The sequence below is a fragment of the Bidens hawaiensis genome, unplaced genomic scaffold (genome assembly GCF_021521415.1).
Source record: "Bidens hawaiensis isolate Kalapana, Puna unplaced genomic scaffold, B.hawaiensis_p1.1 tig00021177_1, whole genome shotgun sequence".
Classification (NCBI taxonomy): domain Eukaryota; kingdom Viridiplantae; phylum Streptophyta; class Magnoliopsida; order Asterales; family Asteraceae; genus Bidens; species Bidens hawaiensis.
In genome coordinates, this window is record NW_027493272.1 from 275,567 (window position 1) to 291,442 (window position 15,876).

At 34.6% G+C, this 15,876-nt stretch overlaps 1 protein-coding gene and 1 pseudogene across 1 annotated transcript; both read left to right on the plus strand.

Moving 5' to 3' along the window:
* Positions 1-1,467: 1,467 nt before the first annotated feature.
* On the plus strand, positions 1,468-11,872 carry LOC143562824 (GPI ethanolamine phosphate transferase 3-like). Its single transcript, XM_077050521.1, has 20 exons — positions 1,468-2,079; positions 2,141-2,175; positions 2,254-2,372; positions 2,443-2,532; positions 2,594-2,713; positions 2,796-2,879; positions 2,988-3,065; positions 3,732-3,857; positions 3,973-4,062; positions 4,184-4,219; positions 4,309-4,364; positions 4,456-4,603; positions 4,707-5,127; positions 5,208-5,299; positions 6,091-6,607; positions 6,719-6,854; positions 7,318-7,359; positions 10,689-10,851; positions 10,942-11,025; positions 11,553-11,872. The coding sequence occupies exons 1-20, from the start codon at positions 1,850-1,852 to the stop codon at positions 11,655-11,657; spliced, it is 2,772 nt and encodes a 923-aa protein (XP_076906636.1). The 5' UTR covers positions 1,468-1,849; the 3' UTR covers positions 11,658-11,872.
* On the plus strand, positions 11,722-15,306 carry LOC143562834 (receptor-like protein EIX1; annotated as a pseudogene).
* The last annotated feature ends 570 nt before the right edge of the window (positions 15,307-15,876 follow it).

The following is a 15,876-nucleotide window of genomic DNA, read 5'->3' on the forward strand; positions in this document are numbered from 1 at the left end:
GTTCTTTTATGTTTTTATGCACTTGATTTTCTTCTAAAACCTTTGCAGAGGAGTGTATTTTTAACTTTTATTGTTTACATTTGATTTTGTGGTCACTGTCATGGAGTATGCAGCAAGAGGGAAAGAAAAATGGGTCAACCCAAAATACTTTTAGTCTAAAATCATCAAACTTATTGCAATTACTCTTTTGAGCCAAGTTCTTTTTTTCTTTCTGACCCGTTAGAGATGACTCATAACACAAACTCGACCCATTCCATTATAAACGGATCGAAACTTCCAAATCCTATTCAATGGCTAATGCTTTAATAGTTTAGATGACTCATCATTTTTAGTAAACGAGTCAAGTAAACTGGCCAAAGTTGTCAATTTTAGTTAACGTGCCAAAGTTTTGGTTAGTATAAGTGTTTGTTAAATATCTACTTGTTTTATGCTTGATATGTTTTACATTGTCTTACTTTACATTTGTCATTTTTTTAAGGTAAAAGGAGAGTCGAACATTTCTTACATTTGTTCTAGATTTTATCGGGCACTTGAACTAATATTTGGCGCCACTGAGTACACCACAGCGATAGATATCTGGTCTGCTGGATGTGTTTTAGCAGAATTGCTGCTTGGACAGGTAGGAACAACTTTTTTTGCATTATAAATTTATACACAATATTTATATGACCTGACAACTGTCATATGTAATTTCAGTCTCTTTTTCCCGGTGAGAGTGGAGTTGATCAGCTAGTGGAGATCATAAATGTAAGTTTTATTTTATATATACATTAATTTATTAAACATGTCTGCTGTATTAAATGACCCGTGAGGGAATACCAATATTAATATATAGTTAATTTTTTGGGCAGAATTTATGAGAACTAAACGTGCTTTCTAGCCATTTCAACTTGAGTAGAGGACAAGTCCATTTATAAGAGGGGCAGTGCTGTCATATATTGGAAACAATGCTGGTATGCTTGCTTATTTTGTCTTACTTTTGTTGTCTTTGTGTGTCTATTTTATATTGTTTATTTTGCAAAAAGTGTCCGTTAAATATCAAATAACTACGTTATAATAAAAACATTTAATAAAAAACAATCTATCAAACAAATGAAACACATTAACCAATATAGATAAAATTAAACATATAAACACATACCAAACTAAAACATATAAAACACAATAATGTGGGTTATTTTATAAAATTTCTATAAAGTAGGAGCAATTATAAAACAAATAAAGTACATACCTTTGAAAGAACCTTTGAGAGTATATTCAAATTTCTTCAAGCTTTCACGGAGAGAACTTGAAGTAATCTGATAATGTAAGACATGTTCATAGTTTAAAATGATTTGTAGGGGATTAAACCAAAAAAATGCAATCACAATAAAAGAACAAATAAGAAATTGTTACTAAAATATATAAACAAAATAGTAAGAAAAATAGATTTGAGTAATATGTGGATAAATATGATGGGCTTGAAATGTAAGTTTTGGTTAAATTTACAAAAAAAACCCAAAGATAAAGGGTAATTATTGTAATTATATTCATACCAAATCAATTTGTTACGCATTAGTGATTGATGAAAAGACAAATATAACCTTTAAAATTCAAATTTTGATGCTATAGAAGTTGTACTTGTAGCAACAAGTTAAGTACCTCTTAAAATTTAAGTGGTCCTTAACTGGTGCTTTATATATAGTAGAGATAGATAACAAAAGTTAACCCATAAAAAAGAAAGTATTTGAAGAATTGGGTTTATATCATGTATGTATGTAAACGGTTATGGAACATCCCATAAAATAAAACTTAAACAGATCCTGTGAAGCGGAGTCCTAGTCAATAAGTGGAAAAAACAATCAAGTTAATGGGGAGATCAGGCTGCTTGTTCTTGTTCTTGTTGTTGTCCATATTAGTTGTTCACTGTATTGCGATATTCCTCTTCATCAACGGCTTTCTTCTCACACGAACCGAACTCCCTCACTACAGTCACTGTTCGGATGTATCTCAATCTCCTTGTGGACATGATGATACTAAAACTTGTTGGACTAAACCTGCTGTTCATCGTATCATTATCATCGTTCTAGATGCTCTCAGGTACATCATATATTATTATGATTATTATTACTCAACATGTGTTTTGATTTTGATTTTTTAGGTTTGATTTTGTTGCTCCCAGTACTTTCTTCCAAGGTAACTTACTGAGTCACTTATGTTAACAAACTATATCCTAATAGATTGCAACTTAAAGTCTTGTGTAAAATGTTACAGAGAAGAAACCATGGATGGACAAGTTGCAAGTGCTTCATAAACTTGCATCAGAAAAATCAAATGCTAGAATCTTTAAAGCTATTGCCGATCCACCTACAACAAGTTTGCAGCGTTTGAAGGTTATCATACTTCATACTTAGGTTGGGGGTGGTGAGAATTTTTTTTTAATCCGATATTATTATTATGCAGGGTTTGACAACAGGTGGACTTCCGACTTTTATTGATATAGGGAATAGCTTTGGTGCACCAGCAATTGCGGAAGACAATCTCATACATCAGGTTTGATTCGGTTAGGAATTTGATACTTTGTTTTTGATCTTTAATCTTGTGTTTACTACAGCTTGTTCAAAATGGAAAACGAGTAGTGATGATGGGAGATGATACATGGACACAGTTGTTTCCTCATCACTTTAACAAGTCCTATCCCTACCCCTCTTTTAATGTTAAAGATCTCGATACGGTATCCTTTATTACATACATACATACATACATGGTTTAAAGAGTTGCTGCATTTGATTTATATGTCTCGATTTATTTGGCAGGTGGATAATGGTTGCATCAGTCACCTAGTTCCAACCTTGTATGATGATGATTGGGATGTTCTTATAGCACATTTTCTTGGCATGGTATGTCTCTCAATTGGGAAATAAGGGTTGATTATGTTTTTTTAAGTCTGTAAAAGTATTTGTAATTATTGACAATAAGCATGGTGCTGGTTTGTTTTATTCGTTTAGGATCATGCTGGTCATATATTTGGTGTGGATTCAGTTCAAATGATTGATAAGCTGCAACAATATAATGAACAATTAGAGGTTTGTCCTGCAAATCAGCTTACATGAAGTTATAGACCAATTCCATATACACCCATGAAAACTTGCCGAATATCATATTTTCACAACCATAAAAGTTAATATCAGATATATACATCCAAAATTAGAAGTAGTTTTTATTATTATTATTAGCTTTTATATTGCGGTTAAACTGTGACCTTATTATTAATATTATTATAATTAGTAGTAGTTTTTATATAACTGTTAAACTTTGATTTCCTTTTTTTGCTTCATACACATGTTCTTAGAGCCGAGGGTCTCTCTGGAAGCCACCTCTTTATTCCTTTGGATAGAGGTACGGTGTGCCTACATCCCACCCTCCCCAGACCCTACCTATAGCTCTGCTGTCGGTGGGATTTTACTGGGTATGATTGATTGATTGATTGATTGATATACATCCAAAATACTTCAGATTTCATAATTTCCTATTCCATTGAATACACTTTGTAATATGACCAATATACCCTTCTCTTTGCACTCCAAACTCTCATGTCCTAGTGCAAGTTTTAAGAGAAGGGCATATATTTGTTATAATATATATGTTGGGTAAAGTTGATATATACCAAGTTATGAAGGAATGTATGAAATTATCTCTCAAGTTGTTATGAGTTTATATTTTGTGGTGATAAATTTGATATTCTACTTCAGAAAGTTGTTGAAGTGCTACAGAGTCAGTCTGGTAAAGGCGGTCTGCATGAAAATACTTTACTTCTTGTTATGGGTGATCATGGACAAACAGTAAATGGTGATCATGGTGGTGGGTCCCCTGAAGAGGTATCTACTCAGCATACTCTTAATCTTTGTATGCTGGAAAATTGTAGTTTCATGTAAAGGCGGTCTGCATGAAAATACTTTACTTCTTGTTATGCTAAATAGTGTCATAATGCAGGTTGAAACATCAATCTTTGCAATGAGCATGAAAAAGCCTTCATTTCCTGTTCCATCAGAGTTTGACACCTCATCTTGTAAACTTGATCTCGTATGCATACGCTTTTTTATAAATTATTAAAAATATTATTTGTTTGATAATTAATGATTTTAATTCTGATTTTCATTTTTTATCCCAAATGTTAGTACTAATATTTTGATTGTACTCACAGGATGGAAGAAAGTTGTGCATTAGTTCTATTGAACAGGTTCGGTATTCTATTATGTGTGTGTGCGCGCGCTCGTTAATCATTTTGAGTTTTAGTTGTGTTGAAATCTCACTTAAGTTCATCTGCAGCTTGATTTTGCAGCAACAGTGTCGGCATTGCTTGGAATCCCGTTTCCTTTCGGAAGGTGTGTTATGCTACACACATCCATTACTTTTGTACTCAAAAGTACATTTATTGTACCCTTAGTTTGACACACTGTTGATTTTTGTTGACAGCATCGGTCGAGTTAATCCAATGTTGTATGCTTTAGTTGCTGGTACATGGAATCTTGAAAACTGTGATATGATCAGTAACAACAGTCAATTAAAAATGGAAAAATGGATGCATAATTATGCCAAAGTATTGTGTGTCAATTCTTGGCAGGTGAAGAACATTTTTTAAATTGTTAGCGTGACAAATATTCTTGAATTTTTAAATACCATTAATCTCTTTTGTTCTTCCTTCTGATATTTAGCTTCACATGTAGGTGAAGAAATACATAGATGTTTATACAGATTCATCAGTTATAGGATTCTCAATCGATGATTTGAAGCATGTGCAAGAAATGTATTCTCAGGCAGTCAATTGGTCGACAGATTCCTTGCATGATGACATGTCATCATTTGATGCTCTGAAAAAGAAAATAGATTTATATTCTAATTTTCTGGCAAGTGTTGCTGACCTGTCACGAACTAAGTTCACAGAATTTGATCTAAGGAAGATGAGTATTGGTTTTAGCATATTATTGGCATCCATATTCTTTCATTTATTTGTCATCAAGCGGGTTGATGACATGTACATAACTGATTTTCACTACCATGAAGCTAATACTGTTTCGTGTGGGCTGGTTGTTAGTTGCATTATAGTGGCCGCACGTGCGTGTAGCTTCTTATCGAATAGTTACATATGTAAGTCCTGACTGTGATTTTATATTTTCAACTTTTGTTCTCTTTCTTTGATCAACGGCTGACTCATTTTTCTGAAACAGTGGAAGAAGGAAAAATGACAAGTTTTCTTTTGGCCTCTATTGCCATGCTGGCCTTTCGCCATTCAATCATGACAAAAAAGATGATATCTGAAGTAAGTACTCAATGTGACATAGGAATTCTCTGATAGATATAGCTTTCGTTCATTTTGTTTATCTACATTTGTAGAGGTCGGCTAGGTGGCAATGCCGACCGTTTACTTATGAATGGGTTAATGCGGTTTATGTTTTTTCTCTAAATCAAACTAGCTTAAAATCGACAAATTAGCCTAAATTCATATAACTTAGCTTAAAATCAAATAAACTGGCTGGAAACATGTTAAAGGGGTTGAATCAAGTATGTTATTGAACTTATCGTTCAGTGAACCTTTCGGTGGCTAGTTCGTTGATTTAATAAACGAACAAGCATGAACAAAAAAAATTCATTTAGTTAAACGAACGAGAACTTGAACACATTTATTGTTCGTTCACTTAAATTCGTATATATCAATTTAAAGTTTTTTGGCCCATTACAACTTAGTCTGGTTTTAGTAACTTTTAGGTCCAACACATTGTTTTCCACATTACCTTAAAACTATTTTAGTCTAGTTATACTTGTTCATCTATTTTTCGTTCGTTAACTTTCGTAAACTATTCATTTACACTGTATAAGATTCATAAAACCTCTAGTCATATTATTGATATTAGTTTTTTTTAATCATATTTGACGCATTATTAATCAATAAAATTTGTAGAAAAAGTTTTCTGGTTCAACGTAACACGACGCATACAAAAAGTGACCCGTTTTGACCTATTACCCGGCCCACCCATTTCCCACCTCCTGTTTTGCTTATCAGGTAATATATGCAGAATTTATTCTTGTGGGTTGACTTTTTGTTGTTTACAGGCTGCTGCACTTGTTTTATTAATCTTCATCTTAAGATTCACAATTGAAGTCGGGCTATCAAAGCAAGATTCCCCTAAAGAATCAGAGTTTCAAAGCTGGGCGTATGCTGCTGACTTATTTCCAATACTACCCTTGATCATATTAGCATTCCTACTCTACAAAAGCATATCAAGCAGCTCTTGTAACCGTCTTCTGAAATTTGTTATTACAGGAAGCATATGTAGCTATGTTCTAGTTGCATTGCATTTCACTTTAGCGAGTAGTAGCTTATCGCATATGATACCACCCGTATTTGATGGGATCAAAGGCAACTTTATTCCTCGTGCAATATATGTTACGGGTATTGCACAACTATTGTCCCTTGCGGTTTTCCAGTTATTTGAAGAAGACAAAAGTTCAAAGTGGGAAGAAATAATATTAATGAAAGCAGTTGCTATGTTATCTGTATGGAGTTCCACTCTTGTTATATTGTCCGGAAAACAAGGACCCTGGATTGCTTTGGCATCAGTTATAGGAGGTACCTCGAGTCAAACTTTGACCCAGTTGCTTATAATTGAGAGTTGATTTGGTTGTTTTTTAGGCATGTAAAAATCGTTTATTTTAAATTTACTTTTCTTATATTACGCAGGCTGGCTGATAACGAGGTTGAAAGATCTGGACCAGGATTGTAAGAATGGTTCAACTGGTCTGTTAGCTCGTTATTCTTCTTCTGTTGCACAGTGGAGCTTTTTAGCATCATGTTTCTTCTTTTGCACTGGTCATTGGTAAGCAATTATATAAAATACTTATTATTTATTTAATTTTTTATGATTTTTAGAAGTTTTTCTGTTGTGGAATTCATACTTGTACAAAAATTTGGTTTTCTTTGATTATTTATGAACTGCTAATACGGGTTATGCCGTTATGGTTTATCCAGCGGGTCACATGCTCTGATGCTCAACTTTAGCTAAAAGGGAAACGGGTCAATTGTGTTGAATAGGTTAAAGTCTCCTAAAGTGTATTGTTTTATCATAAGAGAATCAATAGTGCAATAAGATAGTCTCTGTAGCCATTATTAACTATCTATAAGAATGAGTTGAAAAAAACTTTGCTGGTCAACCCTGTCCAGCCCGACCCATTTTGACTTGTAACTAAAGCAACGCGTTTGGACCAAAACCCATTATACAACCCGCCCATTTTACTACCTAAAAGTAACAAGAACTGACCGAAGCTTGTTACTTTATGCAGGTGTGCTTTTGATGGTCTTCGGTATGCTGCTGCGTTCATTGGGTTAGTTCATTTTCTTTTACTTTTGTTAACCATTACTTAATCTGAGTATTATTGCCTTGGAAATATTATTGGCGTGTAATAGGGGTGTAAACGAGCCGAATCCTAGCCCGGCTCGATTAATTTATGAGAGCTCGCGCTCAAGGTCGCCTTGTTTCGAGCTCTATGCCTAACACTTGAGTTCAACTCGTTAATAGTATTTCAAGGTTGTGCTCGGCTCATTTATTAATATCAAATAGTTAATTATTTTTGTATATAATGTATAGGGCTTGGATCAAATACAACATTAAATTAACGTGCTAACTGTAAGAATCAAGTAGTGTAATTATATATAGAACATAGTGTAATTATAATGTAGTGTAATTACAACATTATTACACTACGATGTAAGGCCCCGGTTTCGGTGCCCTACATTTAGTGTTGGATTTACTAATAAACACAGTTCTAAATATCAGAGTTAATTAAAACTTTCGCGGAATATAAAACTTTCATTAAACATTACATAATAATTCATAAACATGTCTTAAACAAACATTCTTGTCTTTCAAAAATTAAAACATCAATTATAAAACATCATGAGTCTTCAGATGTCAGTCTATTATTTTTCTGCCATGTGCCTTGCTCAAGCTAGCTGCCTCATTTTACTCACCTGCGTGTATACTAAAAGTTAGCTACGCTGAGTGAGTTCTAGTTAATCAGGTAACATACAATACGTTGACATATTTATACATACGCATCCGAAGATACATATTATATAGCTTACTTACCTTTTATGTCATACATACATAATTACATTCTTTCTTTCTTTCATTCTTTTCCTTTCTTTCATACTTTCATATTTAATCTTACCTTACATACTACTACGTTTTAAAGAGCATTACGCCCTACTGCCTCGAGTATTATTAGGACCCGGTTCCCTTTCTGCCTCGAGTATTATTAGGGCTTGGTTCCCTTTTTGCCTCGAGGATTATTAGGGCTCGGTTCCCTTTCTTCCATACAACCATACCATATCTTTCTATACATTCATAACTATAACATTCATACATACATACATCATTTATACATCATATATATAGCAATCATATCTTCAAATTATCACTTGACGGTACATGCAATATCTGAAGATCGTTCACGCACCGTAAAGCATTCATTCATACATAATCATATAAGGCATACACTTACCACTTAAGGTAAGTGTATTAACTAATCACATCGAGTATGCACACAGCCCCGGAAACATAACAAGGAATGGGGCTAGAAACTCACCTAGATCCTGTTACGCTCGCCGTTAACGGTTATTCCTTTCTTTAACTGAGCTCGGCTAACTGTACAGTAATTACATGTATCAATTATTCATGTTTCACCAGAAATGGCTAAGTCTGGTCTATTCTAATGGAGGGTCTAATCCATTATAATACATCGTACTTAAACACACATCATATTCAGTTACCCTTGTATTCGAATACTTTTGTATTCTTTTTCTTATCTTTCCTTCCTTTCTTTCTTTGCTGACTTCGAATGGTATGAGTTAGGATACATTCCGAATTCTAAGGGGCATGTATGCGAGTGGACCATTTATAATCGAGTGTGCCTTATGTTCTGGTGGTTTATAGTTTACACTCAAACACATATGCATTCGAACATCCATGGGTTAGGATACAAATTGTATTCAAATACACCTTGCATCCGAATACATATGGTATTCGAATACAGTTTGTATTCGAATACAATTGGTATTCGATTACACTTATGTATTCGATTAGAGTCCCTTGTGTATTTTCTGTCTTCCTTTCTCTCCTTGTTAGAATACATTTGTATCCAAGCTCCCACGTATTCGAATGGTCATATTGTATCCGAATGTTTATATTGTATTCGAGTCCTGATGTATTCGAACATGTACATTGTATTCGAGTCGTTTAATGTATTCGAATTTGTGTATTGTATGCGATTCTATAATGTATTCGAATATAAACTTTGTATGCGAATTATCAATGTATGCGAATCCATCAGGGTATTTGAATGTATAAATTGTATGCGAACCATTCTATGTATTCGAATATAAGTGTTGTATGCGAACCCACATTGTATTCGAGTCCACAGTTGGGATCACACCCTTTATTATTCATTTTCTCGCCATAAGTTAACGTCCATTCTTTTATCATGGTTCCATATCATCTCCTAATCGTTCCATTTCCATTTTCGGATAAGGTCTAGCTCGTTCACCCATAAAGCTTGAACCTTTATCATTCTCAAACCCGTTTTAGGCTAGATCTAGGTTGTGCATCAATAAAGTTTCAACCTTTATTGCTTACAAATCCATTTTAACTAGATCTAGGGTTTTTAACATGAACCGTTTACACTAACAAGCTTGTTAAGTCCATTTTTAATACCAAGTTTGTAACTTTATGGTTCATCTAAACCCGATCTACTCTAGGGCTAAGTTTTAGGGCAAACCGTCCATAAAAACGAAACCTTTATACGTAAAGAACATACCTTTATGCGTTTTTAGGCTACGGCTAGCTTTGATATGCAACAATAATCTTGTATCTTGCTTGTATATCCAAGATCTATCAAGATCTAGCTTGGTTTTGGTCTTGAATCCTTCTTCTTGGTCACGGCCGTGAATAGGGAGGTGTGTGTGTGTCTTAGAGTGTGTAGGGAGACTTGAAAGATAAGAAATGAGGGTTTTAGGGTTTTAGGGAGGTTTAAGGGAGTATTTATACTCTCATAAGCCCATGGACCTAAGGCCCATAACCATCCATTTAATCCATCTTTTACCAAGTCCATATCCCTTTATTATATTTAATCTTAATTAAATATTGACACACATTAAACAAACATAATTTCTTTTATTTATTATCAAAATTTAGGATGTTACATACGATGTAATTACATAATTACACTACTTGTAAATATAATTACACTAGTTGATTCTCACAGTTAGCACGTTAATTTATTTTGTATGTTAACTTTTCCCATAATATATAATCATTTCATGCATAGTTATAATACAGTTCATCTATATAAAAGTATATGTAAAATTAGTTATGTTTGTCATAGTTTTATGTATAAAATGAAATTATTATATTTATATAAATAATAGCCTCGCGAGCCTAGTCAACCTAGGGATGTGAATTCTGGGCTCAATCTTGTTTATTAAACGAACTCCAATTTTGGCTCGGGCTCGTTTAAGCTTGGATTTTTTCGAGCTTTTAGCGAGCCGATCTGAACTTCTGAAGTAGCTCATGAGTGATCGGCTTTTTACGCCCCTACTTGCAATTTCTCCTCTCATTAAGCATCCTTGAAAGGACTTTTCTTTACAATGTTTTCAGGTTTGATGAATTTACGATAATACCCCAAGCCATCCTTCTGACAATTGAGGCATATGGTTTTTCTCACATTCTTCCAACTCTTGGACTTCCGTTTCTCGTTGTATATGGACGCGTGTCTAACAAAACTAGGCAGACAAGGGAATCTTTAATCCAGTTATTTCAGGTTATTTATTTATTTTTATTACTATCTTTTTTTTTGTTAATCTTTATTGAGCCCGTGTTTAGTAATACTTAGTTAATCCTTCTGGTACAGGTTTATTTGATATATGGGGTTATCATGGCCGTTACAACCGCATTCACTGTTCTCTGTGTCATGATACAAAGACGGCATTTGATGGTATGCTGGTTAAATTAGGGGTGCTAAAGGGTTGGGTTTGGCGGGTCGAACCTGAAATATGACACAAACAGTAACACGAAAAAAGCCCGAAAACCATGTCAGACATGTGATCCCAAACACAGCACGAATATTCGTGGTTGACATCAACACAACCTGTTTAATTTGGAAAAAAAATTTCCGTTTTAAAAACTTAAAAATTACAAATTCACAAAAAAAAAAACCCAAATATAAATGTTGACATGTTGGGTCCGTGTCATGCCATAAATTCACATTTAAAACCCGTTTGACTTTTCAGGCTACACGGATAAATTTGGCAATTTAGATATAATTTCATGAAAAAAATTCAAATCTTTTTACTATAACTGCAAAGTGTAAACTATATAAATTGCAACAATTTAAAAACGTTGGGGCTAAATTTGTGGCAAAATCTAATTCCATTTTGACTTTAGTAAACAATAACTTTGACTTCAAAAGTCACTACTGCGCAATAACATAGTTATTTAACTGCTTCAAATCTGTGTCTGCAGGTATGGGGATTGTTTGCTCCAAAATTTGTTTTTGATGTTGTAGGACTTGTATTGACAGATGCATTAATTTGTGTTTCTTCTCTCATATACTTTGTTCGGGCATAGGTCAGTAAGAAAGATCAGTCTATGGTGTTATCATGACACAGATTATAAATTTTTTTTGTGAAAAAAATTGTTAGTTAATTTCATTTCGACTGTAAGCTGCCAGGAACGAGAGAGACTTGCACTTCTCGAGTTCAAACACAGTGTCAAAGATGACTTCGAAGTGCTCTCGTCATGGATTGGCATTGATTGTTGCTCGTGGAAAGGAGTCCTTTGTGATGCTGCCACCGGCAGTGTTGTCAGCCTTCTTTTAAGGGGAAATTACATGGGAGTTTTTGAAAAACAAAGTGTAGATTATTGCTTAGTAGGTTGTAATGTGAATAGTATGGGACTATTAGAAGATGAACTAAAAGAAGACTACTACTTAGTAGGTTATAATGTGAACACATATTTGGCAGAGTTGAGGGACCTGAAACATCTAGATTTAAGTGGGAATTATTTTAAAGGAAGTCAGATTCCTGAGTTTTTTGGATCCTTCACGAAGCTAAGTTACCTCAATCTTTCTGATGCCGGTTTTGATGGTATTATTCCCCATCAAATTGAAAGTCATTCCAATTTGAAGGTTCTCGATCTTGGGTCAACTTTTAACGCTCAATGCAACTGATATGACATGGATTTCTGGCCTTTCTGCACTCAAGCATCTTGACTTGGATGGCGTGGAGCTTTTTCAAGCAAAAAATATTAATATGGTATTGTACAAGATCCCTTCATTAACATATTTAAGTTTGAGAGGTTGTACGCTTTCTATCGCTGATCTTGGTCCTCATCTTAATTCAACTAAAATACTTCCCAATATTGAACATCTTGATCTTAGCATAAATAGTTTTGAAGGTCAACTCCCACACTTTTTTCAGAACCTCACATCTTTTACAGTTCTTGATCTTTCATGCAATCGTCTTAATATGGCATGGAACTCTATAAACATGCTTAACTAAATCCCTTCATTATTAGAATTGCATTTGTCAGAAAGCGCACTTCACAATGCTCCCTTTTCACCCACTTATTTTAACTTCGGTGCCAATTCTAAGATACAATATCTTGATATTAGTCGGAATTCAATTGGAGGTAGATTTCCATCTGATTTAATGAACATGACCTCCCTAAGAGTCTCTGATCTTTCAGAAAACAGTTTGAACTCGTCAATTCCTGTCACGCCTAACCTTCTAAAGCTCGATGTCTCTTTCAATATCTTTGACAACATTGATCTTGTTGGAATCTGGAGACAATGTTATCTCAAGGAGTTGAGCATATCAGGTCTTTATCGTGGAGAAGAACTGATAAGCCCGTCAACAATATGCTTTAGAGATGTTGGATTTATATTTAAGCAATTTAAACGGATCAATTCCAGAATCTCTGGGACATCTATCCAAGTTAAAAGTCTTACGTCTCAAGCCAAACTATTTGACGGGTCCAATCCCTAAAGCTTTGGAGAGATTAAGGTCATTGGAAGTATTAGATCTATCTTATAACGATTTAACCGGTCCCATTCCAACATTCCTCGGAAGACTCACCAAACTTTACCTTGCTGAAAATCAATTTAGCAGGTCTATTCCCGAATCACTGGGAAGGTTAACAGGTTTAATTCATCTGAGTCTGGAATCAAACCAGTTAACAGGTTCAATACCAACATCTCTAGGAAGATTAGCTTCATTACAAGCATTTTTGGTGTTCAAATTTATTAAATAGCACAATTCCATTTTCTGTTGGACTACTCTCTAAACTAGTTATTTTTGACGCGTCGAACAATTCTTTAAAAGGAGTGGTTTCGGAAGCCTAGTTTGCTAACCTTTCGATGTTGAAGTACTTGCATACAACTTTTAATCATAAGTTGATCTTCAATATCTCACATGAGTGGATACCACCATTCCAGTTAATAAAGGTTGAGCTTGGTTCTTGCAAAATTGCAAATGGCTTTCCACAGTGGTTGCAAAATCAGAGGAAGCTTAAGAATTTGGTGTTGTCAAATGCTAGCGTACACGGACTTCTACCAACATGGTTGCGGAAGATGGCTATCATTAAGTTATTAGATCTCTCTCACAACAAACTCAGTGGATCTTTGATAAATCTTCCTTTTAGGGAACCTATCAATGAGGTTGAATCTGATCCTACTGAGATTTTGCTTCTTCAAGACAACCTTTTCAATGGGTCAATTCCAAGGTCATTGTGCACAAGAACACGTTTAATACTTCTTGATGTTTCCAAGAATAAGTTATCAGGAAATATTCCTGACTGTGTAGAGAATCTACAAACGATGGTCACGTTAATACTTAGTTCAAATGAGTTGTCTGGTGTCCTTCCATCTTCTTTAGGAAATCTTTCATCATTGGCAAGGTTAAAACTAAACGACAATAATTTTAGCGGCCAACTTCCTCAAGCTTTAGGGAATTTGATATCCGTAAGAATTTTGGATTTGGGCAGTAACACAATCTCTGGGAACATACCAAAATGGATTGGAGAAAATCTTGCATATTTGATGGTCCTCAGGTTGTCTAAAAACAACTTCACAGGAAATATTCCTCTATCTCTGTGTAAATGTTCATTTCTTCAAATTTTAGATGTCGCATACAACTTAACAGGGCTCATCCCTCACTGCTTTGGAGAGTTGAAAGGGATGATTGAGGCAAGACAACCAGATATTAAGTATATGAGTGTGGTTGAGGAAATGGATATGGTGAATGTGAATCAGGTCATGAAAGGGACCCAGCTTGAATATACAAAAACTTTAGGTTTAGTATTTAACATGGACCTTTCATGCAATAAACTTACAGGAGGGATCCCTTCTGAGATGACTAAATTTATCATGTTGGTGGGTTTAAATTTGTCTCATAATCACCTCAATGGGAGTATTCCTGATAGCATTGGAAAGATGAAGGCATTAATCTCTCTCGATTTATCCGACAACCAATTTACCGGGATGATCCCACTAAGCATGGCAGCTTTTTATGCGAGTAACAAGGATCTCTGTGGCGCGCCTCTGCCAAAAAATTGTTCCAATCATAAAAATCCACCAACTACAAGAAACAACAGACACAAAGATGCTAATGAGCCAATGAATTTATGGTTTTATGTAGACATAGTGTGTGGATTTGCAACAGGTTTTTGGGGTATTATTGTTGTCTTTTTGTTCAAGAAGCAATGGTGGCATAAGCTTTTTATGATTGCAGAGGTAACCATGGACAAGGTATATGCGGCAGTTGCAGTGAGAGTTTCCAAGATTAAAAGGGGAAAGAAACCAGAATCATGAATTTGGAGCATATATTAATTTTCTTTTCTATTGCTGTTTGAATTTGTATCATGTGTGTATGTATTAAGAGCTTCCGTGTATCAGTTCGTATTACTAGGTCTTGAATAATTTTACCTTTTATTTATTTACTCCCTCCAAGTTCATCACCTCCGCGTGACCTCTTGAACAACACCTCCAACTTCATCCCCCACCTACCATTGACAACCACCACGAGCCCTCCCCTCACCTGCAGTATCATTATCACCTCATTGGAATCTTATACCATTTGTCAAAGCTTGAAAGCCTAAGTTTTTATATTTGAACTGCTGACAATGATATGTTATATTATGTTTATAGCAATCCTCTGTATATATAGGCTGCAATATAGAGACGGTAAGAATTACTTCACCATGCAACAAATTAAATGGGACGATAACTTCTAAATCAACTTTACAATATCCATTACAAGAAAACCATTAACTAATTTGGCTCTCTTTCATTATATTCCATCCATATCCCAATTCCATTCATTTAATATACTTTTGGTTTATTTCACGATTTCCAAAAAAAAAAAAAAAAAAAAAGTTGTAAAGGAACTTGCAAACTGAATTTACTTAATTTCTCAGACAATAAGTTGACAGGGATCTCTGTTATTACTTTTTTATTACTATTGCAGGTTTTAAGCTTGAATTATCAATGTGTGTTTTGTATAGACAGAAGAGGCATCGATGCAAACATTCTCACTTTTATACAAATGATGCACAATGTGAACTACACCAAATGGTAACTATCAGCCCTCCAAGGCATTCATGTCTTACCTTTGTGTCCTCATTTATCATAGGGATACTCTGTGAAATCACTTGAACCTGGCTAAAGAAACTTACCTGACTTTATTTAATAATAAAAGGAAGAAATCATCTGCCAAGCATTTCACTGGAGAGCCTCAAGTCTATTGATATGAGGAGACATTAAATTACAACACCTTGACATACATTTCGG